The 27,508-nt window shown below is 43.5% G+C and overlaps 1 protein-coding gene across 1 annotated transcript; it reads left to right on the top strand.

The window, feature by feature from the left end:
• The first annotated feature begins 4,422 nt into the window (after positions 1 to 4,422).
• Positions 4,423 to 27,161, top strand: LOC121530885 (glutamine--fructose-6-phosphate aminotransferase [isomerizing] 1). The gene is made up of 19 exons (XM_041836203.1): positions 4,423 to 4,491; positions 6,831 to 6,938; positions 7,278 to 7,385; positions 7,585 to 7,710; positions 7,851 to 7,909; positions 14,870 to 15,004; positions 15,104 to 15,165; positions 15,282 to 15,361; positions 15,459 to 15,573; positions 15,767 to 15,930; positions 17,088 to 17,183; positions 17,334 to 17,431; positions 17,645 to 17,765; positions 18,095 to 18,252; positions 21,798 to 21,912; positions 24,496 to 24,623; positions 25,162 to 25,329; positions 25,845 to 26,006; positions 26,127 to 27,161. Exons 1-19 carry the CDS (start codon positions 4,485 to 4,487, stop codon positions 26,169 to 26,171), a joined length of 2,055 nt encoding a protein of 684 aa, XP_041692137.1. The 5' UTR covers positions 4,423 to 4,484; the 3' UTR covers positions 26,172 to 27,161.
• The last annotated feature ends 347 nt before the right edge of the window (positions 27,162 to 27,508 follow it).

Here is a 27,508-nt window from a genome sequence, read left to right as displayed (position 1 = left end):
GAATTGTCCGTAGAGCTCCGAGACAGGATTGTGTCGAGGCACAGACCTGGGGAAGGGTACCAAAAAATCTCTGCCTGCATTGAAGGTCCCCAAGAACACAGTGGCCTCCATCATTCTTAAATAGAAGAAGTTTGGAACCACCAAGACTCTTCCTAGAGCTGGCCTCCCGGCCAAACTGAGCAATCAGGGGAGAAGGGCCTTAGTCAGGGAGGTGACCAAGAACCCGATGATCACTCTGACAGCGCTCCAGAGTTCTTCTGTGGAGATGGGAGAATCTTCCAGAAGGACAACCATCTCTGCAGCATTCTACCAATCAGGCCTTTATGGTAGAGTGGCCAGACGGAAGCCACTCGTCAGTAAAAGGCACATGACAGCCCGCTTGGAGTTTGCCAAAAGTCACCTAAAGGACTTTCAGACCATGAGAAACAAGATTCTCTGGTCTGATGAAACCAAGATTGAACTCTTTGGCCTGAATGCTAGGCGTCACGTGAAGCATGGTAGTGGCAGAATCATGCTGTGGGGATATTTTTCAGCGGCAGGGACTGGGAGACTAGTCAGGATCGAGGGAAAGATGAATGGAGCAACGTACAGAGAAATCCTTGATGAAAACCTGCTCCAGAGCGCTCAGGACCTCAGACTGGGGCGAAGGTTCACCTTCCAACAGGACAACGACCCTAAGCACACAACCAAGACAACGCAGGAGTGGCTTCAGGACAAGTCTCTGAATGTCCTTGAGTGGCCCAGCCAGAGCCCGGACTTGAACCCGATCTAACATCTCTGGAGAGACCTGAAAATAGCTGTGCAGCGACGCTCCTTTCTTCCTTCGATGAACATGTGTGGGCCCTTGAACCCAGCCTTCTTTCCCTCTTATTGAGCCTTCTGTATAAGCAGCCACAGTTTCTCCCTGGTATCAGAGCCTATTTGATGCGGAGCTTCTTCTCGTCCAGAAACGTGTTCCCCTTGGCCATTTTCCAGACGATGTCCCTGGCGCATAGAGAAGCGCAGGATGACATTGCGAGGTCATCAGACCTTCGTTTCCCAAGTCGATGTACCACATCGATCACGTCTCTTAGCTTGTCTTTGATGCACGGAGCCACCTTTCCCAGGATATTGATGACCGCTTCCCTAATGTCCTCTCCCTCTACCTATCTTACACCTTGGATTTTCAGATTCCACCTGCGAGAGTACCGTTTTAAGTTCAGCTACACTCTCACACAGCTCAGTATTTTGGGATACAGTTTCTTTAGCTCATTCTCTAGAAACTTTATATTTTCCTTGTTCCCGCCCACAACTGTGTGAAGCAGACGGACAGGCTCTGACAAATTATCAATCTTCTTGGATGTTTCTTCGTTAGCCCGCTCTATGATGGAAACTTTGGAGAACGTGGCGTCTTGTTTAGTAGTCAGGGTCTGGATTGCAGTGAGAAGTTCAGACATGGAAATGTCCTCTTTCACTTTTTTCTCCGGTGGACTTTTAATTGGGGTCTGAGGTAAAGAGGTTGCAAGGATCTCGTCCTGGTCCGTCTTGTTCTTTCTTTTGCTTGAGTTCGCGGCATCTTGTGTATCCATGCTGCTCTGGCTCTCGTCGTAGCTAGATAGCATGCCTGCCGTCTTCTGTGAGGCTTGGATATTCTGTCTTCTGTTGTCTCTGTCGTGTTCTTCCCATTCAACTTGACGAAAACTAACTCTAAACTTGCCATATGTAGCTAAAACCAGTTATAGTTAGTTTCTTGCTACATTGATAGCCAATATTAGACTGTTAACCACCTAACCCTCTACGTTGCTTGGACAAGTGAGAAAACACTCCCTCTCACAGCGACGCCATCTTGGCCCAACATAACCACAGTTGTGTGCTTCCCTCGCCCCTTGCCCTGCAAGTGTCAACTCATCATACGTGATGATACGTCATCAGAAGTGTCCACTTAATTTGATAGCTGAGGGGAGAGGGTGTCTTTTACGTGTCTGGAATGCAGCCAATATGTTTTTTTCTACATTCAAGCAGGCACGCACACACACACACACACACACACACACACATAAATCAGTGCCATGGACAGCCACATCATATTTAGCTTACGTTGATTGGACTAAATCGTTTTTTGTATCTTTTAGTTGTCACTGTATTAGACTAAGCATAGGTGATTAGATTATGTTGAAATGGTGCTGGAATAATGGAGGCCGCACCTGTTTTCTTTGGGACATGCGGTAACTCTCCGTGGTTCTAAATCAATAGTTGTTTAGTAGTCCGAAAATGTCAGAAACATGAACTTGCTTGACCATGCTTGACTTCACCGGACAGGTGTTGCTCTCCGGTTTTGTGAGGAATCAAAGGCGTGGTTGACTTTATTCTACCACTGTGTCTCAAAGCGAATTTATGCTTGATCCGCAATGTGTTTGGAGGCTCCAGAGGCATGCAGAGGCCAAATTGAGCTCCGTACTGCATCGCTGTGCGCTTCCCAAATTTTGAAACAATGCAGAGGGCTCCGCATTGACACGATTGGTTGAAGGTAGCTGGGGGCAAGAGGTCCTGTATAAACACAAACTCACTTCCTTGACAACTTCCTTCACAACAGCTCTGTTCAACAGTGCTGTGCTGCTCCGCGAAGTGCAACAAGTATGAATGCCCTGACTTCTAGAGACAGTATCACCATAAATGCTGCACGTTCAATACAGATGTCGGATTGACCATGCAGGACTTCTGCAGAAGTCAGGGCATTCATACTTCTTGAGCTTCATTTAACAGAGCAGAGCTGTTGTCAAGGAACTGAGTTTGTGTTTATACAGGACCTCCCACCCCCACCTAATGTCAACCAATCATGTCAATGTGGTGCTATATGGAGCCCTCCTCAGAGCCAATTTATGCTTGATCTGAAAATGTGGATGGAGGCTCCATATGGAGGGTGTGATGCAATTGCGGAGCCTTTGGAGGCATGCAGAGGCCAAATGTAGCTCCATACACCTCCCAAATGTTGTAACAATATGGAGGGCCTGTATAACTCTGCACTGACATGATTGGTTGACGGTAGGTGGGGCGGGAGGTCCTGCATGAACACAGGCTCACTTCCTTGACAATTTAATTCACAACAGCTCTGCGAAGCCAAGAAGTATGAATGCCCTGACTTCTGCAGAGGCCATATCACCGTAAATGCTGCACGACCAATGCAGATGTCAGATTGACCATGCAGCGCCTTTCATTGTTACAACATTTGGGAGGCGGTAAGGAGCTCGATTTGTCATCTGCATGCCTATGGAGGCTTTGCTATTGCGTCACACCCTCTATGGAGCCTCCTACCACATTTTCGGATCAAGCATAAATTGCCTTTTATGCCTATATATCACACTGTGGCAAGGCATACGAATGAACAGGTTATAGAACAAACAACACAATTATCACAACACCGGTTTTACTATGGCATTTTTTTCCTGGCTTGCCTTTTACCCACGCACCACTCTTGCGAAATTGGGAATTATTAGGACATGTAAACAGTTTAATCGACGTTCCAGCGGTGTATTTAATCTGCACTTGTGCCAGCACTGGTAGTGGCGCAAGCCTCTAATGCACGAGTGAAGTGAGTTCGGAAAAACTTAAAGTATGCATCTTAGAAATAGGCTTCACAAACAAACTTTATATGTCCAAACTCAGAATCAAATAGGCCTCGCAAAAATAACATAGTCACTGTGGTAGAACGTTTATTTTAATTGGCAATTTTCAACATTAACAAAAGTCCCATCAGTAGCCTGATTTCATATTTGACCATATAAACAGGATTATTAGGGAAATCGTTCTTGCAAAGCATGTAAACGTTTTAAACGAACTATTATATTAATCTGACTATCCAATTAATCTGACTGTAACCATGCTCACTGAAAGCAAGTATAAGAAGTGGTAAATATGTTCTATGTGCACTATTTCTATGCTTCTTACGTTTTGTTTTTGCGCCCTATTTTACTTTAGGTTTTGTACACCAGTTTCAAACAGAAATGAAAAAACATTTAATCATGGAAAAGACCGTTCACAGCGGTTTAGATGGTACAGTGATTCTCAACACTATACTTCCTTGTTTTGTCAGAAATAGAAATTAAGCAAACTATTAGAATTTTTGCAACCAGGAAATGGCGGAGCGAATCTGCATAATACATCTTTAAAATGAGGCAGATATAAAGTAATAAACGAATATACTGACAAAGACCTACATAGATTTGATCATAAACTCAGAATAAATATTGGTTGCTTGACACTTTACAGATTTGATTCCATCCCCTCTAGTGCATACGGATATCTGCATCCTGCTGCCACGTCAGGGCTGTCCGCGTTGGCAGGTAAGAAGCGAGAGTGACAGCCGTTGCACCAATAGGAGAAGCGTACTGAGGGGAAACTTGGATCCCATTCAATAGAATTTGATGGGGGTGGGACCCTGCATGACTGTCATCATCAGATGAGGAACTGAGTCACAGTTCGCTGCAGTTGGCAATCGAGGCGCAGACATGTGTGGTGAGTGTTTTATAGAATACATTTAATAATTGTAAATTTGCAACAATTAACACAGATAATGGAAATTGTAAATAGTTGTGAGGTTAAAACAACTGGTTTTGGAGAAGTATGTCTCAATATTTGTAGTTAGCTAGTCTGGACACATCAGTTTCCATCTCAAGTCAAGAGAAAGCTAACGTTAACCACACTGATCACCTTATGGCTATCTAGTGGAAACCCTTGCCAGGCGAAACAGGTTAACCGATCAAATTATTGAATGAATACCTTGTAATTGAGCTTGTAAATTGGCTATCGGATCATAGATCATGTTTTATAGCTATCAATGTTATCAGACAAATTGAGGGCGGCTAAGCGTTTTGGTGTTTATTAGCCGTGTACTACACACCCATTTCCAATAACGACAGCTAGCTATAATCCATTGTTAGCTACTTGATTGACAGTGTGTTATCGCTCCATAATTCCTGTCATTGATGTTACAGCTTGGTATGATGTCGTCACGTTTTAATAGGCTCTATACTAGGATTTATTAGCTACCTTCTTTTCACCAGTTTACAAACCAGCTTGGTTTTGTGTGATTAGACAGAACTCACGCACTGCGCAAGTCGTACTGTTTCATTCATTGGCTTGCTAGAATAGATAGATCAACGCTGAAACTGATGATGATGATAGTCTAAATGCCACTTCCACAGTGATGATCCCACACTGATTCGAATGAGTTACGGGGTTATTAGGGGGATTTAAAATTATAGGTAGCTATGCTATGTTTCTTTTTTAACCGGTCAGTGTCTGAATATTAGAATGGTGATGGATTAGTTCTCCACTCTTCATCTCTCACTGCTCCTGAAGCACACAATTGTGTTTTGAATAGCCAACCAGTATAAATAATTTGGATCATTCACTTTTGGGGTTAGGGGGACACTTAGCACTATTAAATCCATTAGTAAAAGAGGCAATCAGACAAGGTCCTGATAAGAAGGAACACTGTATTCTCTGTGCCACTCCTATCTGAGTAAGGACAAAAATGACCAAAATAGATATTCCTCATACTGAACTGCTGCAGATGAATTCCTAAGGAAGGAATAGTGGTAAGACTGACATGCACTGAGATTTTATGAGGGCTCCTTATTTATCCTACTCTATGCTTGGTAACCCTCGTTCTAAACAAAGCTGAGCCTTGTGTGCTCCCACCTTGCCTTTCCCATTCACCTCCCTGCTACCTTCCTCCGTCGCCCTGTGCCCAGCTGCTTTCAATGGATGCTCTGTTGCACTGCTTCAATTGCAGTGCCTCTGTACATAGTCACTCTTTATTTTATCACCGCCCCTCTATATCCTCATCTTATTGGGAATTTATATCATTGAGTGTTGTATTAACCTAAAGCATAGCTGTCTCTTGGCTTTCATAATTTAGGCTAGTTTTATTTGACTGGTTTGTTTAAACCTTCTGCCATCGTTCTTGTTGTAATGTATGTGGGTTGTTGATGGCAATGGGGCTGAGCACAGGTAAAGGGGCACAAATAGGCGTATGTAGGCAAACCTCTGTTCATCCATGCATTTTTGGAATAAATGGCACTGTTTTCAATTGGTATCATATTCCTCTCAGATGAGTTCTAAACTGCACAGAAGCATAGGCTACAGCAGCTCCTGTGGAGTACTAGTGTAGTGCCCTGCACCTGGTCCCTCTGTCAACATATTTCCCCAACACTAGAACGCCCTGTTCCGTTGACTCTCCCAGTATCCACGTCTCAAGGTGACTTCCCATGTAAAACCTGTCTGGTAGCTTAACATCCAGGGCAGGCTGTGCCCTCAGGAACAGATGTATAGTTCCACACAAAACTGTTTCCAATTAGGTTGAACAAGTCAGACAGGTTTCTGTTCTTGTTTGTCGACTAACTGTCAGTGTATACATAGTTTGAGGTCACTGACAAATTGCAATTCCTGCAAGATGACTGATAGCTCCAGAGCTGTTGTCTTTTTTTAAAATTGCGTTAATATTTGAACGTTTTCACATGTGGAAATTCTTGGGGTAGTTGTTGTTTTGAGGTTGCTGTGAATTTTAATGAGCCAGTTATTGAACAGCCTGCAGATTACATCAGCTAGGCTAGCTAGTCAATGGAACCTTCAGCGTTTCCTACGCAATAGGCCTATATGAACAGAAAGTATGCATATTGTTTTATTTGGTCTCTATTGACCTAATCACAGACCACCAAAAGCAAACAGTAATACCCACTATTAGGCTTTGTTCACTTAATCCCTTAAAACAGTTGTGAAATTCCTTTGCTTTATATTTTGTTTGTGTTTCCTAGTTGAAATCTGTTTCCCTGTACCTTCCTTCCCGTCAGGAATTTTTGCCTATCTGAACTACCACGTGCCACGGACTCGCCGGGAGATCCTGGAGATCCTCCTCAAAGGCCTGCTCCGTCTGGAGTACCGTGGCTACGACTCTGCCGGTGAGCTGAGGGAGATGGCTTGTGTCAACACACTGACTGCGTCTGTCTGTCTGCATGTTTATCGGCTGACTTTCCCTCTCACTGTAGGCCCGTCGGCAGGCGTCAGTTATTCTGCTGCTTATCTACAGGAGTCATGTTTTTGTTCTGTCTCCTAATGTTAAAAACAATGGTTGTCCATTGTATGCGCTAGTCTTGAGCAGGACTATCCAATCTAATCACGGTTACATTTATGCTCTGTCTGCTGTCAGACTAGCATGTGTAAAATAACTGGTACAAAATCACGCAACAGAGCCATATTTGACTACTCTGTAGAAATACGATTCTCTCTCTTTTTGCCAGGTGTTGGAATTGATGGAGGGAATGGCAAAGAATGGGAGGCTAATGCCCGGTCTATTCAGCTGATCAAGCAGAGCGGAAAAGTGAAGGCTCTTGACGATGAGATCACCAGTAAGACTACATTTGATGTGTTTGAGGGCTTAAGGACTGTTGCCAGCATTTGTAAGAATGTTTACTGATTAGATAAGTGGATTTGACTGAAATGAATAGAATTCATACAATGAAAATGGCTCAAACCTACTTCATGTAGAGTGCATGTAAATTACTTTATGAAGCTTGCCTTTCAACAGTGTTTGTGTTTGTCCCACAGAGCAGCAGGACATGGACATGGATGTGGAGTTTGATGTCCACCTTGGCATCGCCCACACTCGCTGGGCTACCCATGGTGCCCCCAGCCCTGTCAACAGCCACCCACATAGGTCTGACAAGAGCAACGGTCAGTACTACAGACATTCCCTAAACTTGTAGTAAAATTAAGTATAGGCACACATTCTGCTAGATATTGGCTGACTATATAGAGTAAATAGGGATGTTTTTAGTATATAAGTGTATGTGTCTATCATCTTCTTTCTTTAGAGTTCATTGTCGTTCATAATGGAATTATCACAAACTACAAAGACCTGCGGAAATTCCTGGTGAGCAGAGCAACGTTTCAACATATTACATTTTTTGCCTAAAGCAGTCTGTTTCTTTCATTAACCAAGGCTACCAGCAAGCGTTATCAGACTTCCATGACTCCGCTATGCAATCTGGTTTCCGAGCTGGTCATGGGTGCACCTCAGCCACGCTCAAGGTCCTAAACGATATAATAACCGTGATCGATAGAAGACAGTACTGTGCAGCCATCTTCATCGACCTGGCCAAGGCTTTTGACTGTCAATCACCGCATTCTTATAGGCAGACTAAATAGCCTTTGTTTCTCAAATGACTGCGTCGCCTGGTTCACCAACTACTTCTCAGATAGAGTTCAATGTGTCAAATCGGAGGGCCTGTTGTCTGGACCTCTGGCAGTCTCTATGGGGGTGCCACAGGGTTAACTTCTCGGGCCGACTCGATTATCTGTGTATATAAATGATGTCGCTCTTGCTGCTGGTGACTGCAGATCCACCTCTACGCAGACGACACCATTTTGCATACAGTGAGGGAAAAAAGTATTTGATCCCCTGCTGATTTTGTACGTTTGCCCACTGACAAAGAAATTATCAGTCTATAATTTTAATGGTAGGTTTATTTGAACAGTGAGAGACAGAATAACAACAAAAAAATCCAGAAAAACGCATGTCAAAAATGTTATAAATTGATTTGCATTTTAATGAGGGAAATAAGTATTTGACCCCTCTGCAAAACATGACTTAGTACTTGGTGGAAAAACCCTTGTTGGCAATCACAGAGGTCAGACGTTTCTTGTAGTTTGCCACCAAAGGTTTGCACACATCTCAGGAGGGATTTTGTCCCACTCTTTGCAGATCTTCTCCAAGTCATTAAGGTTTCGAGGCTGACGTTTGGCAACTCGAACCTTCAGCTCCCTCCACAGATTTTCTATGGGATTAAGGTCTGGAGACTGGCTAGGCCACTCCAGGACCTTAATGTGCTTCTTCTTGAGCCACTCCTTTGTTGCCTTGGCCGTGTGTTTTGGGCCATTGTCATGCTGGAATACCCATCCACGACCCATTTTCAATGCCCTGGCTGAGGGAAGGAGGTTCTCACCCAAGATTTGACGGTACATGGCCCCGTCCATCGTCCCTTTGATGCGGTGAAGTTGTCCTGTCCCCTTAGCAGAAAAACACCCCCAAAGCATAATGTTTCCACCTCCATGTTTGACGGTGGGGATGGTGTTCTTGGGGTCATAGGCAGCATTCCTCCTCCTCCAAACACGTTGAGTTGATGCCAAAGAGCTCAATTTTGGTCTCATCTGACCACAACACTTTCACCCAGTTCTCCTCTGAATCATTCAGATGTTCATTGGCAAACTTCAGACGGGCCTGTATATGTGCTTTCTTGAGCAGGGGGACCTTGCGGGCGCTGCAGGATTCCAGTCCTTCACGGTGTAGTGTGTTTTATTTTTATTTTTTTCCTTCGGGGGGATGGATCAGCTTAATATTGCAGATAGATTGTATCTTCTATCAATGTAATTGTCTGCATCACTTCCAATCCCCCATGTTTTTTTTTATTTTTTATATATATATTCCCCTTTATTACTTTTCAACCCCACCATCCTTTCCCTACTTGGAGTAAATTAGTGAACAACAACGCCCAGGCCTCTACTTCCGGTCTATACTTACTATCTACACCTTATGGACAGAGTTAATTTTACAATAATTCTATATCTATATATATATATATCTATATATATATATATATATTTATATTTATTTTTTTGCTCCTGAACTTCTTCTACTCTCAACCTCTCCGATCATTTTCATGATGTCCATCCGGTTTGCTTCTAAATGCCATATCTTTCTAACTGTGCTCTTTCCCAAAAGCTCCCAACATACAACCTATATACTTATTATGGACACAGTATGCTTACATTATTAGCTATCTTTGTTATTATTTGTTGTTATTTGTTATTAGTCCCATCCTTCAACTCTATTCAATACCTCCCATCTATCTCTTAACACCATCCATATAGGATTTCTATTTGCCATATATATTTCAACCGTACTGTGATGTTTTACAAAAGTTCTGAACCTTTCTATTCTCATTGCTTCCACAGATTGTGAATTAAAAATAAACATTTTTGCTAAAAGTATTATTATATTATTGATTGATTGACTATGACTTTTCAGATCACCCAGTAATGCTATCTGCAAGGTTAGTTCCAGGTAAATATTGCAATCCTTTAGCCATTCCTGGACCTGTGTCCAAAAACAAGCTACAAATGGACAGAACCAAAACAAATGATCTAATGATTCTATCTCTTCACAGCAAAATCTGCAGAGCTGGGAAGATTGTATCCCCCATATAAATAACATTCTATTGGTAGCAAGAATTTTATATAATAATTTAAATTGAAAGATTCAAATTTTTGAATCCGGTGTCGTTTTTGCGTGTCAGTTCATAAACACTATGCCATGGGATCGGTACGTCAAAGATCTCTTCCCAACTATTTTGCAATCTATATGGGACGGCTGTCAATCCTTTGGTCCTTAAGTGAAACTGATATACTTTTTTTATTTATCACAGTTTTCCCTTAACCAATTATGTTCTTTTAATGCAAGGCCGACAGACAAGTTCCTTACTTTCTCCCCCTTCAACTTTCCTCTTCCACTTTTGCGGTAAGGCTGCAATTATTTGGTTGTAATTTTGGGTAGAGCAGACATTTCCATATGTTTTTTGTTAGCTGCATGTGCGACATAACTCCACCAGTCCTACCGATGATATCATTTACGAAGATTATACCTTTTTTAAACATTCTGTCAAAAAATAAAGGTTTTTTGTCAATTAGTATATTTGAATTTAACCACAATATTTGTTGCATTATTTGTTCTGTCGTTTCTGGAGGATTAAATTGAAATTGCAACCAACTTTCTATGGCTTGTTTTGAGAAATAGTGACATGTTGGGAGATTATTTCCTTTTCAAATAACTGAAAGTGAGAGGTTGTAATCTGAATAAAGGGAAAAAGGCCTTTCTTGAACAGTGGGTGAGACAATCTTACTAATTTGCTAGAGAACCAGTTCGGATTTAAGTATAACTTTTGGATGACTGAAGATTTTAGTGATAGGTCTAATGCTTTAATATTTAATAATTTCTGTCCTCCGAATTCATATTCATTATATAAATATGCTCTTTTAATTTTGTCTGGCTTGCCGTTCCAAATAAAATTGAATATTTTTTTCTCATATAATTTAAAAAACTGTTTGCTAGGCGTAGGCAAGACCATAAGCAAATAGGTAAACTGGGATAATACTAAAGAGTTAATCAGGGTGATTTTTCCACAAATTGACAGGTATTTTCCTTTCCATGGTAGTAAGATCTTATCTATTTTTGCTAACTTTCTATTAAAATTTATTGAAGTGAGATCATTTATTTCCTTTGGGATATGTATTCGAAGTATATCCACATCACCATCAGACCATTTTATTGGTAAACTACATGGTAATGTAAAAATTGTATTTTTTAGTGATCCAATACGTAATATAGTACATTTGTCATAATTTGGTTTTAATCCAGAGAGGTTAGAAAATGTATCTAGATCCTCTATGAGGCTGTGGAGGGATTCTAGTTGTGGATCTAAAAGAAAACATGAATCATCTGCGTACAATGACACCTTTGTTTTTAAGCCCTGTATTTCTAATCCTCTGATATTATTATTGGATCTGATTTTAATAGCTAACATCTCGATGGCCACAATAAATAGATATGCCGATAGTGGACAACCTTGTTTCACTCCTCTTGACAGTTTGAAACTTTCTGAGAAATAGCCATTATTTACTATTTTACACCTAGGGTTACTATACATGATTTTGACCCATTTTATAAGAGATTCTCCAAAATTGAAATGCTCCAGGCATTTATATATAAATTCCAGTCGAACTTTATCAAATGCTTTTCGAAGTCTGCTATGAATAGCAGGCCTGGTTTCCCATATTTTCCATAGTGTTCTATTGTTTCCAATACTTGCCTTATATTATCTCCAATGTATCTTCCATGTAAAAAAACCTGTCTGATTAGAATGAATAATATCCGACAATACCTTTTTAATTCTATGCGCTATACATTTTGCTAGGATTTTTGCATCACAACACTGAAGTGTAAGGGGCCTCCAATTTTGTAAATGGACTGGATCTTTACATTTTCCACTTGTATCCTGTTTCAGTAATAATGAGATCAGACCTTCTTCTTGAGTGTCAGATAATCTACCATTTACATAGGAGTGGTTAAAACATGCTAATAACGGTCCTCTTAGTATATCAAAAAGGTTTGGTATACCTCGATTGGTATGCCATCCAACCCTGGAGTTTTCCCGGACTTAAAGTCTTTAATTGCATCCAGAAGTTCCTCCTCTGTAATTTCACCTTCACATGAGTCTTTCTGTGTGGCTGTTAATTTGACGTTATCAATAGAAAAAAAAATCTCTACAATTAGCTTCAGTTAGAGGAGATGGAGGCGACTGAAAAGAAAACATATGCTTAAAATACTTTGTTTCTTCCTTCAAAATATCATTAGGTGAATTATGGGTGACTCCGTCAATTGTAACCAGTTTCATTAAGTTCTTTTTGGTAGCATTCCTATGTTGAAGATTAAAAAAGAATTTTGTGCATTTTTCCCCATATTCCATCCAGTTTGCTTTATTTTTATAATATATTACACTTGATCTTTCTTGAATAAGTTTTTCCATTTATTTTTGTTTTCCTCTAATTTATTCTGAGCCTCTATGTTACAGTTTTTTATTGCCATCTATCTGTTCTGTTAGTCTTTCTATTTCCTTTCTTAGTATAAACTCTTTTGACCTAAATTGCTTTTGTTTTCGAGATGAGTACTGAATTGCATGGCCTCTAAAGGCACATTTAAAGGTGTCCCATACAATAAGGGGATTCGCTGTACCTATGTTATGTTGGAAAAAGTCGGTTATAAATTCCTTTGTTCTAATTATAAATAAATTATCATCTAATAGGCTTTGATTAAATTTCCAATATCCTCGCCCACGTGGAAATTCAGTCAGAGTAATGTATATGCCTATTATATGATGGTCCGACCGCATTCTGTCCCCTATCAACACTTTTTTTTTACTTTTGGTGCCAACGAGAATGAGATAAGAAAGAAGTCAAGACGACTTGTAGTGTGTTACGAATTGTTTTCTTGGTGACTATGGTCCCAGCTGCCTTGTAGTTCTGGGCTGATTCCTCACCATTCTCATGATCATTGCAACTCCACGGGGTGAGATCTTGCATGGAGCCCCAGGCCGAGGGAGATTGACCGTTCTTTTGTGTTTCTTCCATTTGCGAATAATCGCACCAACTGTTGTCACCTTCTCACCAAGCTGCTTGCCGATGGTCTTGTAGCCCATTCCAGCCTTGTGTAGGTCTACAATCTTGTCCCTGACATCCTTGGAGAGCTCTTTGGCCTTGGCCATGGTGGAGAGTTTGGAATCTGATTGATTGCTTCTGTGGACAGGTGTCTTTTTTATACAGGTAACAAGCTGAGATTAGGAGCACTCCCTTTAAGAGTGTGCTCCTAATCTCAGCTCGTTACCTGTATAAAAGACACCTGGGAGCCAGAAATCTTTTTGATTGAGAGGGGTTCAAATACTTATTTCCCTAATTAAAATGCAAATCAATTTATAACATTTTTGACAAATTTTTCTGGATTTTGTTGTTGTTATTCTGTCTCTCACTGTTCAAATAAACATACCATTAAATTATAGACTGATCATTTCTTTGTCAGTGGGCAAACGTACAAAATCAGCAGGGGATCAAATAATTTTTTCCCTCACTGTACATCTGGCCCTTCATTGGACACTGTTAACAAACCTCCAAACGAGCTTCAATGCCATACAACACTCCTTCCGTGGCCTCCAACTGCTCTTAAACGCTAGTAAAACTAAATGCATGCTCTTCAATCGAACGCTGCTTGCACCCTCCCGCCCGACTAGAATCACTACTCTCGGCGGGTCTGACTTAGAATATGTGGACAACTACAAATACCTAGGTGTCTGGTTAGACCGTATACTCTCCTTCCAGACTCACATTAAGCATCTCCAATCCAAAGTTAAATCTAGAATCGGCTTCCTATTTCGCAACAAAGCCTCCTTCACTCATGATGCTAAACATGCCCTCGTAAAACTGACTATCCTACCGATCCTTGACTTCGGCGATGTCATTTACAAAATAGCTTCCAACACTCTACTCAGCAAATTGGATGTAGTCTATCACAGTGCCATCAGTTTTGTCACCAAAGCCCCATATACTACCCACCATTGTGACCTGTACGCTCTCGTTGGCTGGCCCTCACTACATATTCGTCGCCAAACCCACTGGCTCCAGGTCATCTATAAATCACTTCTAGGCAAATCCCCGCCTTATCTTAGCTCATTGGTCACTATAGCAACACCCACCCTTAGTATGCGTTCCAGCAGGTATATCTCACTGGTCATCCCCAAAGCCAACACCTCCTTTGGCTGCCATTCCTTCCAGTTCTCTGCCTCATGACTGGAACGAACTGCAAAAATCTCTGAAGCTGGAGACACTTATCTCCCTCACTATCTTTAAGCATCAGTGTTCAGAGCAGCTTACCGATCACTGCACCTGTACACAGCCCATCTGTAATTAGCCCACCCAACTACCTCATCCCCATATTGTTATTTACATTGTTATTTATTTTGCTCATTTGCACCCCATATTTTGCACTATGGCCTATTTATTGCCTTACCTCCATAACTTACTACATTTGCACACACTGTATATAGATTTTCTATTGTGTTATTGACCGTATGTTTTGTTTATTCCATATGTAACTCTGTTGTTGTTTTTATCGCACTGCTTTGCTTTATCTTGCCCAGGTCACAGTTGTAAATGAGAACTTGTTCTCAACTGGCTTACCTGGTTGAATAAAGGTGAAATAAAAAAAAATAAACATTCTACCATTCCACAGGAGAGCAAGGGTTATGAGTTTGAGTCTGAGACAGACACAGAGACCATTGCCAAGCTGGTGAAGTACATGTATGACAACCGTGAGAGTGAAGACCTCAGCTTTGCTACTCTGGTGGAGAGAGTGACCCAGCAGCTGGTAAGAGCCTGTTCATCTACAGAGCTTCTCCTAAAACTGTCCAGAGATGAGGTCTTGTGACCCGTCTCATGATTAACACTGTTCTATCTTATCTCTTAGGAGGGAGCTTTTGCCCTGGTCTTCAAGAGTGTCCATTACCCTGGGGAGGCTGTAGGCACCCGGTACACTGCTTCTACACTTCTGGATACTCCTTGAATTGTAAAGGAATACTATCCATTTATGATGTATCTTTCATTTTCTCTAATTATTGTAATTGTTTGTGTTTGCATGTGAATAGGAGGGGAGGTCCTCTGCTTATTGGGGTGAAAAGTGACCACAAGCTGTCCACAGATCACATTCCTATCCTGTACCGATCATGTACGTTATTAAATTAACTGCTCTCAATGTCAGAGTGAAAGAAGATGAGCAGCCCTGAGCTGTTGTGTGTCTAACATACTGTATTGTATGTTCCCAGCTGGTAAGGACAAGAAGGGCTGCCCCACCCTGCCCAGGATGGAGCAGGACACCTGCCACACACTCTTTGCTGAGGACAAGAAGTCTGTGGAGTACTACTTTGCCTCTGATGCCAGGTCAGACTCCTCATTATTTTACTCAATAGTAGTGATATCCCACTCATACAATGTTAGGTTTATTTTTGGATACTCTCAGAATCAGTCTAGACAGTTGTTTGGTGAAGGTCTCCTAGGAAAGTGGGAATTAACAACGTCATGATATTTGCATAACAACGAATTAGGATTGACTGTTGCACTGTTCTCATGGCAGCGCGGTGATTGAGCACACCAACCGGGTGATCTTCCTGGAGGATGATGACGTGGCAGCGGTGACGGACGGACGGCTCACCATCCACCGCATCAAGCGTACAGCCGGAGACCACCCTGCCCGCGCCATCCAGACCCTGCAGATGGAGCTGCAGCAGATCATGAAGGGTGAGGGGAAGGTGGAGGGTAGAGGCTGGGGGCACAGCACTGTCATGGGTCTACCCTCTGTAAAGATGATGGTGATGGTGTTACTAGGAATTAATGAGAGCCCTAGAATGCCTGTAATTGATTATTATCATTGTCAATACAGTCACAAATAGTACAGTATAAAAGGGTAATATTTACTTGTTAATGCAACACATAGCACACACACACTTTCCCCTGCCTCGACCAAGTCTCAAAGGCTGTGTGTGTACAGGTATACCACCATATTCTAGTGTTTCAGTACCCTGCCCTGTACTTTTAGTCCAGGAGCCTTTTATTACTGTGCCAGCTGTAAATAACAGCAGGTTTCAGATCTGTTATACTACTGAGGTTGCTCTGAGGCCTACACACACACACACACACACAGCCAGGTGTTTATGGGGCTTCCTGGCTGACTCTGGTCCCCAGGGAAGAGGCCTGCATCAAAGGTAAGGGCTCAGACACCCTAGCTCCTTTGCAGAGATCACACCAAGCACTTCTATATTGAGCTCGCTGCTCGGAAACATCAGCTTCCTGTGTAGCAGACTGTGACTAAAGCTTTCATGTCAGATCTGAATTCTCAGCGTTCTGCTGTAAAGAGATGATTTCCCCCCTGAATAGTCAGAATTCTCCCACTTCCCCTTGTCTCCAGCAGAGGATGCTGATATACTGCCAGTCAGTTTCAGGAGACATTCCTTTGCGGTTCTGTCATTTAAGCCCCTGCCTCTCTCTCCTCCTTAGCCTCCATTCCAGGAGCTCTGCTGAAATAACCTAATTCGCATGACCTAAATTACGGTCAGAGCAAAAGCAGGCTTCAAAACATTCTCGTATTTCATTGTCACAAAGGGCCGTGCGAGGAAATCACCATCTCCCTGTTGCCTCTTGTTTATTTAATTTAGTGAAGACAACTGATGATGGATTTCTGTATTAAAGACACAAGATCATTATGTCATCATTTATCTCCTGTGTTATTTATCTCCCAACAGCTATAAAAGGCTGAATTAGAGCAGCAAAACAACATGTTTTCCAGACTGGCTTACTTTTAGTATTCATTATGTGGCAACCGTAACCTTTATAAAATTCCTAACACTTTTTTGTGATGTTGAAGACTCTGATCCAATGTTTTTTGGAACGCTTTTCAGGTAACTACAGCTCCTTTATGCAGAAGGAGATCTTTGAACAGCCAGAGTCTGTGGTCAACACCATGAGAGGAAGGGTCAACTTTGATGACAACACGGGTGAGATGACAGTTCCAGTGTAACACACAATGTCTGTCATTATACCCATCAAGGTTGTATCCTCATGATCAATTTCTCTCTGAATACATACCAAGGAAAGTGATATTTGATAACTGTATTTTGATTGGCTGTTTCTGTTTGTATCTGTAGTAATCCTGGGTGGACTGAAGGATCACATTAAAGAGATCCAAAGGTGTCGACGGCTCATCCTCATCGCCTGTGGCACCAGCTACCATGCTGGGGTGGCGGTGAGTACCATATTCCCTTTTATAAGGCAGGAATATTAGGTCACCAGCATAAAATGGAGTCGACTAGAGCCTAAGGCTTCAAGATAGGAAAAAAACTATACAAACAAAGACATAAGTAAGTTATTGCTCTGGGTTGTACATAGAAACATATTTTTCAGTGTGGATGTCTTGTGTGATCCAGTGCTGATGAACAGTGCTAACCTTTCCCACCAGACTCGCCAGGTATTGGAAGAGCTGACTGAGCTGCCTGTTATGGTGGAGCTGGCCAGCGACTTCCTGGATAGAAACACACCAGTGTTCCGAGACGACGTCTGCTTCTTCATCAGTCAATCAGGTGGGAGGATCGGCGTAATCTTGAAGTGTCTCTCTCTCTCTAGGGACCTGAACATTTTCACTGTGTCTGTCTTTGTCTTTACACAATACGGCTTGTCTCGTACAAGCAATGTCTCGTTCAAGTAAATGCTTGGCCCTATGCCAATGCACCCAAAGCAATTCCTTTACTGCTGACTTCGTGTTTATACTGAATATATAGGCTTGATGATGTCCTGTATTCCTGTCTATGGAATCTGATATCGTATGCAGGATCTACACATAGTCCATGTAGTGGTAACCGCTTACAGCATCTAGCCTGAGTGCTGATTGCATTGCTACCATTGTGTGCAGGTGAGACAGCAGACAGCCTGATGGCCCTGCACTACTGTAAGGAGAGAGGAGCCCTGACGGTTGGTGTTACCAACACAGTGGGCAGCTCCATCTCCAGAGAGACCGACTGTGGGGTGCACATCAACGCTGGGCCAGAGATAGGAGTGGCCAGCACCAAGGTGAGGGGACAGAGTCATTTCTCCAGGCTGATGCCTTTCCTATTGTTCACATACTGTCCTGTTGAAACAGGAAACCTTCCCTTCACCATCCTCAGCTCTGGTCAACCTTTTTTCACTTCTATGGTGGGAAAAAACGCAGGCAGGTTGAAATGTCTGGGGAAACTCTCCATTCAGGGTATACCATCAGTCTTCTCTCAGGGCAGGGAAATTCCTCCTATCCAGCTCCGGAGTGTTTCAGTTGGTCAGACTGCATTAGGGTTGTTGGAGATGAATGGAATGGTCTCCTCAATTATAGTAGAATTATGCAGTCCAGAGGAAGTTTCGCATGGCTTGGTCTATTTAATAGCCTCCATAACTGGCCCGTAAATACACTATAAATACAAAAGTATGTGGACACCCCTTCAAATTAGTGGATTCGGCTATTTCACCCACACCTGTTCCTGACCGGTGTATAGAATCCAGCACACAGCCATGCGATCTCCATAGACAAACATTGGCAGTAGAATAGCCTAACTGAAGAGCTCAGTGACTTTCAATGTGGCACTGTCATAGGATGCCACCTTTCCAACAAGTCAGTTCGTCAAATTTCGGCCCTGTTGGAGCTGCCCCAGTCAACTGTAAGTGCTGTTATTGTGAAGTGGAAACATACAGGAGCAACAACAGCTCAGCCATGAAGTGGTAGGCCACACAAGCTCACAGAACGGGACCACCGAGTGCTGAAGCGTATAGCGCGTAAAAATAGTCTGTCTTCGGTTGCAACAGTCACTACTGAGTTCCAAACTGCCTCTGGAAGAAATGTCAGCACAAGAACTGTTCATCGGGAGCTTCATGAAATGGGTTTCCATTGCTGAGCAGCTGCACACAAGTCTAAGATCAGCATGAACAATGCCAAGCGTCGGCTGGAGTGGAGTAAAGTTCGCCGCAGTTGTACTCTGGAGCAGTGGAAACACGTTCTCTGGAGTGATGGCAGTCCGGCGGACAAATCTTGGTTTGGCGGATGCCAATAGAATGCTACCTGCCCCAATGCATAGTGCCAACTGTAAAGTTTGGTTGAGGAGGAATAATGGTCTGGGGCTGTTTTTCATGGTTCGGGCTAAGCCCCTTAGTTCCAGTGAAGGGAAATCTTAACGCTACAGCATACAATTACATTCTAGACTATTCTGTGCTTCCAACTTTGTGGCAACAGTTTGGGGAAGGCCCTTTCCTCTTTTAGCATGACAATGCCCCCGCACACAAAGTGAGGTCCATACAGAAATGGTTTGTCGAGATCGGTGTGGAAGAACTTGACTGGCCTGCACAGAGCCCTGACCTCAACCCCATCGAACACATTTGGAATTCATTGGAACGCCGACTGCGAGCCAGGCCTAATCGAGCAACATCAGTGCCCGACTTCACTAATGCTCTTGTGGCTGAATGGAAGCAAGTCCCCGCAGCAATCTTCCAACATCTAGTGGAAAGCCTTCCCTGAAGAGTGGAGGCTGTTATAGCAGCAAAGGCGGGACCAACTCCATATTAATGACCATGATTTTGGAATGAGATGTTCGACGAGCAGGTTTCCACATACCTTTGGTCATGTAGTGTATTTATTTTTGCAATAACATGAGGTTCATGCCAATATACTGCACTGTTGGTTTTCTGTATAGTTAATGCAAACCCTGAAGTACTTGGACACTAATGTCAATGCATAGCACATGTAGTTAACCCCTCTTTCTCTTGAAATGAGAGAACTTCCTCTGAGATAAGTGTCTGGATCATTTTGGAAGAGGTTATTTGAAACTGCTATATCCCACTGCTCTACACAGAACACATAGTGCCTGATATTCTCATCTTTACACTGTAAAATGTAGGAATCCATGGTTCCCCTCCCCCTCTACTCTGAGCAGTGATCCTACAGTTGGCCAGAGTGGGGTTGGAGATGACTGGAGTGAGTTCCACTCAGCAGTGGAGTCCCAGTCCCAGCTGCAGAGAGCGAGAGAGAGGCAGGTCCCTCCCTGCTCTGGCGCTCAGGCTTGGCTCAGGGACCCTCCAGTAGGTCCAAGTCTCCAGCACAGAGCAGAAAGCCTGCAGAGCACGTCTCAAAGACGCCATCCTTTACTGCATGGCTGGCCCAGGCCCACACACCCAACCCAGAACAGCACAGCTTATCACTTATCAGAGGAGATTATGTATTTCACCCACTGCTCAATACACGCTCCCACTGACTCCGTTCGTGGTAGCTTTTCATAATAACAATATTATTCAGATTAACTTTCTGGAGGACATTCAACTGCATGCCTCTGGTGACGTCTTGTTTTTATGATTCGTCCCAGAATCGAGGCTGTCCGCAGAACTAGGCCTGCTAAACAAGGTCCGGGAGAATGAAGGGGATGGCTTTGCTCAGATCGACACCTCTTCTTGTATATATTTCACCATTCACTTCACCCCCTTATCCAAACAATAGCGATTGTGGGAGTGAATGTAAGCAAATGAGAGCCACCTGTGGTCTTTGTCCAAATAGAAAACTTGGAGCATGCTTGTACACTTAAATATTTGATGTAACTGCTTGTCATGCTGTATTGCCTGACATGAGGAGAAATGTTGCCCACGTTTGAGGCCTCTGGGAAAGGGTTGCGTCAGTGTGTGTGACAGGCTAGCATGTGGCATGAGCTGCTCTCCTCTGTCGACATTCTGGATAGAGGGATGGGGGCTTTAACATAGAAGAGGACCGTGGCTTTAATATGCGGATTAAATGCACTGCCACAATCTGAGTGGATGGCTAGGACTGTGTGACGGTTTTAGATGCTTGCACTGCTGCGTCCAGGGGTCCTGTCAAATGACTTGGCTCCTCTTGAAGAACGTTGATTTAAATCTCCCAAACGGGCTCGGAGAGCCTTCTAACATGCCTCCAGAGTGGGGAGGGTGGATGATGACGGCAGGCTTGGGCTGAGACGTGTGGGTGTTGTGACACTTTTCAGAAACATAAACGTGAAGCACATCATGGTTTTACTCTCTTAAGTTCTAGTTAGTGCCAGCTGTTTCTGTGCTGTTTGTTTTGCTAGTGTCTTATTGTCAGGGGATGTGTTCATCGGTAGCGTTGCCAGATTGTGTGCTCATAATGCTAGCTAGCTCTCCACTGCCCTGTCCTGCAGTAGAGGGCCTATCTGTGTAGGCCTATCTGTGTCCAGCCCAGCTCTCCATCCACCTCTCATCAGGTCCACATTATTAATGTGGAGCTGGAGACCAGCGCTGGCAACCAGAGCAGGCGGACAAGACGCTACAGCTCCAATAACGGTACTGCAAAGCAAACAACGGGGGGCATCTGGCAACCCAGGTGCGTTGCTTAGCTCAGGGTTCTGTCATCTCTGGCCCAGGATAGAGAGAGAAGACTGTAAGGATGCCTTTTGTTTAGATCCAGCAGCCCTAGAGGTGTGATGCTCACCTCTCACCTGCTGAGAGAGAACAGCAGCTGGGCGACAACCGTACCTCAAACTTTCTGTACTGTCTGATTCCTCCCAGAGCATTAAGCATGCATTATGTCTGACTGTGTCTGTTCTGTTGTTTTGCAGGCCTACACCAGTCAGTTTGTGGCTCTGATCATGTTTGCGCTGTTGATGTGTGATGACAGGATCTCCATGCAACCACGGCGACGTGAGATCATCCAGGGCCTGAGAGTTCTGCCAGGTAGGCCAGACCACATGCACATCTACCAAGACATTGCATTGTTCATAACCATAAACGCTAATGTCGGTGTGATGCTCACAGGGATGTGTAGATTATTCGACACACTTGTACTGACCTACAGTAATATAGACAGCAGCAGGTAATGGTCGGAGTCGGAGGTAATGGTCGGAGTCGGAGGTGATGGTCAGAGGTAATGCTCAGTCGGAGGTGATGGTCAGAGTAGGAGGTAATGGTCAGAGTCTGAGATAATTGTCGGAGGTAATGGTCGGAGGTAATGGTATGGGTCGGAGGTAATGGTATGGGTCGGCGGTAATGGTATGGGTCGGAGGTAATGGTATGGGTCGGAGGTAATGGTATGGGTCGGAGGTAATGGTATGGTTCCGAGGTAATGGTATGGGTCCGAGGTAATGGTCGGGGTCGGAGGTAATGGTCAGAGTCAGAGGTACAGTGGCTTGCGAAAGTATTCACCCCCCTTGGCATTTTTCCTATTTTGTTGCCTTACAACCTGGAATTAAAATGTTTTTTTATTGTGAAACAAACAACAAATAAGACAGAAAAACAGAACTTGAGCGTGCATAACTATTCACCCCCCCCCCAAAGTCAATACTTTGTAGAGACAACTTTTGCAGCAATTACAGCTGCAAGTCTCCTGGGGTATGTCTATAAGCTTGGCACATCTAGCCACTGGGATGTTTTCCCATTCTTCAAGGCAAAACTGCTCCAGCGCCTTCAAGTTGGATGGGTTCCGCTGGTGTACAGCAATCTTTAAGTCATACCACAATTGGATTGAGGTCTGGGCTTTGACTAGGCCATTCCAAGACATTTAAATGTTTCCCCTTAAACCACTCGAGTGTAGCTTTAGCAGTATGCTTAGGGTCAATGTCCTGCTGGAAGGTGAACCTCCGTCCCAGTCTCAAATCTCTGGAAGACTGAAACAGGTTTCCCTCAAGAATTTCCCTATATTTAGCGCGATCCATCATTCCTTCAATTCTGACCAGTTTCCCAGTCCCTGCCGATGGAAAAACATCCCCACAGCATGATGCTGCCACCATCATGCTTCACTGTGGGGATGGTGTTCTCGTGGTGATGAGAGGTGTTGGGTTGGCGCCAGACAGCGTTTTCCTTGATGGCCAAAAAGCTACATTTCAGTCTCATCTGACCAGAGTACCTTCTTCCATATGTTTGGGGAGTCTCCCACATGCCTTTTGGCGAAGACCAAACATGTTTGCTTATTTTTTTCTTTAAGCAATGGCTTTTTTCTGGCCACTCTTCCGTAAAGCCCAGCTCTGTGGGGTGTACGGCTTACAGTGGTCATATGGACAGATACTCCAATCTCTGCTGTGGAGCTTTGCAGCTCCTTCAGGGTTATCTTTGGTATCTTTGTTGCCTCTTTGATTAATGCCCTCCTTGCCAGGTCTGTGAGTTTTGGTGGGCGGCACTCTCTTGGCAGGTTTGTTGTGGTGCCATATTCTTTCCATTTTTTAATAATGAATTTAATGGTGCTCCGTGGAATGTTCAAAGTTTCTGATATTTTTTTATAACCCTACCCTGATGTATAACTTTGTCCCTGACCTGTTTGTAGAGCTCCTTGGTCTTCATGGTGCCGCTTGCTTGGTGGTTCCCCTTGCTTAGTGGTGTTGCAGACTCTGGGGCCTTTCAGAACAGGTGTATATATACTGAGATCATGTGACAGATCATGTGAATGGTCGGAGGTAATGGACAGAGGTAATGGTCGGAGTCTGCGGTAATGGTCGGAGTCGGCGGTAATGGTCGGCGTCTGGGTTAATGGTCAGAGGTAATGGTCGGGAGTCGGAGATAACAGTCTGATGTAATGGTCGGAGGTAATGGTCGGAGGTAATGGTCAGAGTCTGAGAATTGTCGGAGGTAATGGTCAAGGTCGGAGGTGATGGTCAGAGGTGGAGGTGATGGTCAGAGTCAGGGCAGCCAGAGAGAGCTGGGAAAGCACACGCATGTTAGTAGGCCTCCTGGGTCTGTCTCGGTTATCTGGCAGCCACGTCGCTCCAACTTCACTGTTTTTTGTTTGAGCAATATACTTTGATATCAGAGAGCTAATGCAAGGGCTGTGCTGTGGAGGCGTCCTCAGCGAGAGGGAGAGTACAGGGGAGAGGGAGGAGGTTTCAGCAGCTGGGTCAGTCCTGGCTGTTTGCCCTGGCACACTCCTCTGGACCCAAAGCCTATGATGGGATCGGGTTTCCCTTATTGTAAACGAATTTGGTTAGGAATGCCACACTCCGCTCTGTCCCTCTCCCTGAACCCAAGCCCCCATTGACCCCAGCCTCCAGGACCTGTTAACAGTGGCCTGCTGGACTGTGCCATAGGATGGGTGTTAGTTTACTGTACTGTCTTTCATCCAGGGGGTTGGTGTGATGAAATGTATTTTCTGACGTGTTGTTTCAAGACATTCAGCAGATCATTACGTTTTTGTTTCTCCCAGATGTATTGGAATATCATTAGCTAATATTATTATCTACCTCCTTTTTGTCTGTTTGTACCTATCTGTGCGTGTGTAAACCTGCTCCTGTCCTCTCTCTCTCTGTCTCTCGCTGTGTGTGTGTGTGTCAGACCTGATCAAGGAGGTGCTGAGTCTGGATGATGAGATCCAGAGACTGGCCACAGAGCTGTACCAGCAGAAGAGTGTTCTCATCATGGGCCGAGGCTACCACTATGCCACCTGCTTGGAGGGAGCACTGGTCAGCACGCCCACCTCTATCTCCCCTTTGTAAAGCTATCATAATGTGTCTTCAGACATGAATTCTACTCGAAACTCCATTCTCAACTCCTAAATGAGATTATCATCACTTTCCAATAGCCCACAATAAGTCTGCAGAGCTGTGGAGAAAATTTTCTGCCTCAACCTCACGCAAGCCCTAATGGAGCCTAGCCTGCAGGAATGTCTGCTGAAGTGTTTTGGATCACAGCAAATAATTAGACTGATCTAGAAACGGCTCTCTTGTATAATTGCAACCATACTCCACACTATTTATGGATTCTTCAAGTTCTATGTATTGCCAATCCTCCAGTATCTCAAACAGAGGCACACAAATGTGAAGGGAAAATGTTGGGTCAGTGTGCTGTACTCCTCAGTCTGACCTAGTGTTCCCAGGCCAGTCTACTGTTCCCTATAGAATTTAAGATAAGATCCTCGGGTTGTGTGTCCCTGGTGTGTATGTGAGTCGCAGTGAGTGGTTGCCGATCTGACTGAGGTGTTTGTGCCTCTCTCCTCTCCAGAAAATCAAGGAGATCACGTACATGCACTCAGAGGGCATCCTGGCCGGGGAGCTGAAGCACGGCCCTCTGGCCCTTGTCGACAAACTCATGCCCGTCATCATGATCATCATGAGAGACCACACCTACACCAAGTGTCAGAACGCACTGCAGCAGGTGGTGGCCCGCGCGGTAAGAACTGCCAACACACACGCAATATCTTGATACACACTATTTAGCTTTCCTCCCCCCAACTGTTGAAAGGTTAGAACCACAGTAAACCATTGCCAATTATGTTATCTGGTTGTTAAAATGGTAGATTGTACTACCTGTTGTAGTGACCACCTACCTTCCAGTATAAAATAAATACAATGACTCAAAGACATGGATATTAAGTGCTTTATGCACACATACTTTACACATTAGATATGTTTTTACAGTAATATCAGATGGACCTCACAATTCCATTCACCACAATAAGGTGCAAGGGAGGTTGGAGGAGTTATTTCACAATGATATCACCACTCACTAATCTACCACATGTGTGGACCTGGGCTTTGGGTTTGCGACAGAAAAGAAAGTGAAAGCAGGTATTCTTCAGGGAAGGACCAAACTATTACATTCACATTTCCAAACTGAACTCCAGGTTGAAGGAAATGACACGCGGCGTTGTCCTGGAAACATAATGCCATTTGTTTGGTTTACAGGGCCGACCCATCGTGATCTGTGACAAGGATGACTACGAGACCGCCAAGAGCTCGAGCCGCACCATCAAAGTGCCGCACTGTGTGGACTGTCTGCAGGGCGTCCTGAGTGTCATCCCCCTGCAGCTGCTCTCCTTCCACCTGGCCGTGCTCAGGGGCTTTGATGTGAGTACTGCACTGTCACGGAGTTGGGTTCTTACTGTAGGCCTTCACAATGGGTCGTCTATTTCTTAGGGTTGTAACTTGGCAAATGTTGAAATGTCTATCTATTCTCTCCCAATACAGGTGGATTTCCCAAGGAACCTGGCCAAGTCTGTGACGGTAGAGTGAAACATGCCATTTGAAGCCCAAAAACCCAATTTCATCTCACATACATATACACACACTGTGCAGGAACAGCTGTCACACATGGATACCAAGAAGAACCGAGAGAGCACACTTTCCTGTTTTATATGTTGTAATTTTTTTATGCAATTGTTACTCTTGTACTCTAAGCATTCTGTCGCTTCTCTCAAAACACACATTTGAAGGCATTGTTATGAATTGTATTGTTTTTTTGTCAAGTGTGGCAAGGTAAGGGTTGGCAGTAATGTTGGCATTTAGGTGCTCCCATGGGTTACTGGACTGTATGCAGTTAATGATCCAACTAAAGGAAAGACTGAGCTCTTTTGGATGATGCCCAACACTGCTCATAACTGGAATGTGCATGTCTTTTCAATGTTGAATACTTGCTGCTGGTTTTACAGTTAATTCAGCTGTTTGTTGGCTGAAGAGTCAAGAGAGTCTGTATGAAAATCTTACTGAAGTTACTGGTTATTTTGGTGTTTCATTGGTGCAGTGATTTGCGGTCTATTGGGATCAGTTTTCTTTGGCAGCTAGAACATCTATAACCGTCATTTGAAATGTTTGTCTGTTACTCTTGTGTATGTTGAGTGAAGTCTTAAATCATTCCGAGTCGTCATAGTCCTGACTCTAAATCTGAAGTGCTTCCAAGAAGAAAGTGTCCGTTAAGTCATGCTTTAGTCTACTGACCAGTTCCAGAGACTATTGAGATCTCCTCATTGTTTTCCTCGTATTGCCATAATGACAAATTATATTGATTTGTAACTTGTAAATGTTTTGAATGTTTTATAGTACAATATGAAACGTGCAACAGACTTGCTTGTGTACACTATTATGTAACTTTTTTGTTTTTAGTCATTGGCTAGGTTAGAAAAGCAACTTTGCTGTGACTTAACAAACTCTTGCCTAAACCATGTTGAGCATCTGAATGATTGACTGTCCTGGCATAATAATCATGCTTTAAAATTGTAACAGTTACTGTGTCTGAGTGACATGATTTGAATCATTTACCCAATAACTTCCCATAAGATGGCACCGTACAATGTTAGAAATCTACAATGAAGACTAGTGAAACAATGAAATGATCACTCTAAGCCTGTATGTTACTGCCATTGTGACTTGGAAGTGTAGCAATATTCAAAACTCTTCAATTTCTCTGGTCTTGTTGACCTATTTTCTGCCTTGTTGCTGAGGAGGCTCAATTTGGGTCTCTGGTCTACAATATAACTCTCTAAATAGAAGAAAAAGAATCAAGTGAAATGAAGTTGCTGATCAGAGCACAATTTGCGCCAACATTTTTGCCTACCCCCATGCCCTGCCACCAT

This window comes from Coregonus clupeaformis, chromosome 18 (assembly GCF_020615455.1).
Source record: "Coregonus clupeaformis isolate EN_2021a chromosome 18, ASM2061545v1, whole genome shotgun sequence".
NCBI classification, from domain to species: Eukaryota; Metazoa; Chordata; class Actinopteri; order Salmoniformes; family Salmonidae; genus Coregonus; species Coregonus clupeaformis.
Note: the sequence above shows the minus strand (reverse complement) of the source record. Positions and strands in the feature narration are given on the sequence as shown.

Bases quoted from the DNA above. Each gene is read 5' to 3' on its own strand.
- LOC121530885 (XM_041836203.1), top strand. The intron at 25,330-25,844 runs GTAAGAACTGCC...TTTGGTTTACAG, and splicing joins AGCAGGTGGTGGCCCGCGCG to GGCCGACCCATCGTGATCTG. The intron at 26,007-26,126 runs GTGAGTACTGCA...CTCCCAATACAG, and splicing joins CCGTGCTCAGGGGCTTTGAT to GTGGATTTCCCAAGGAACCT.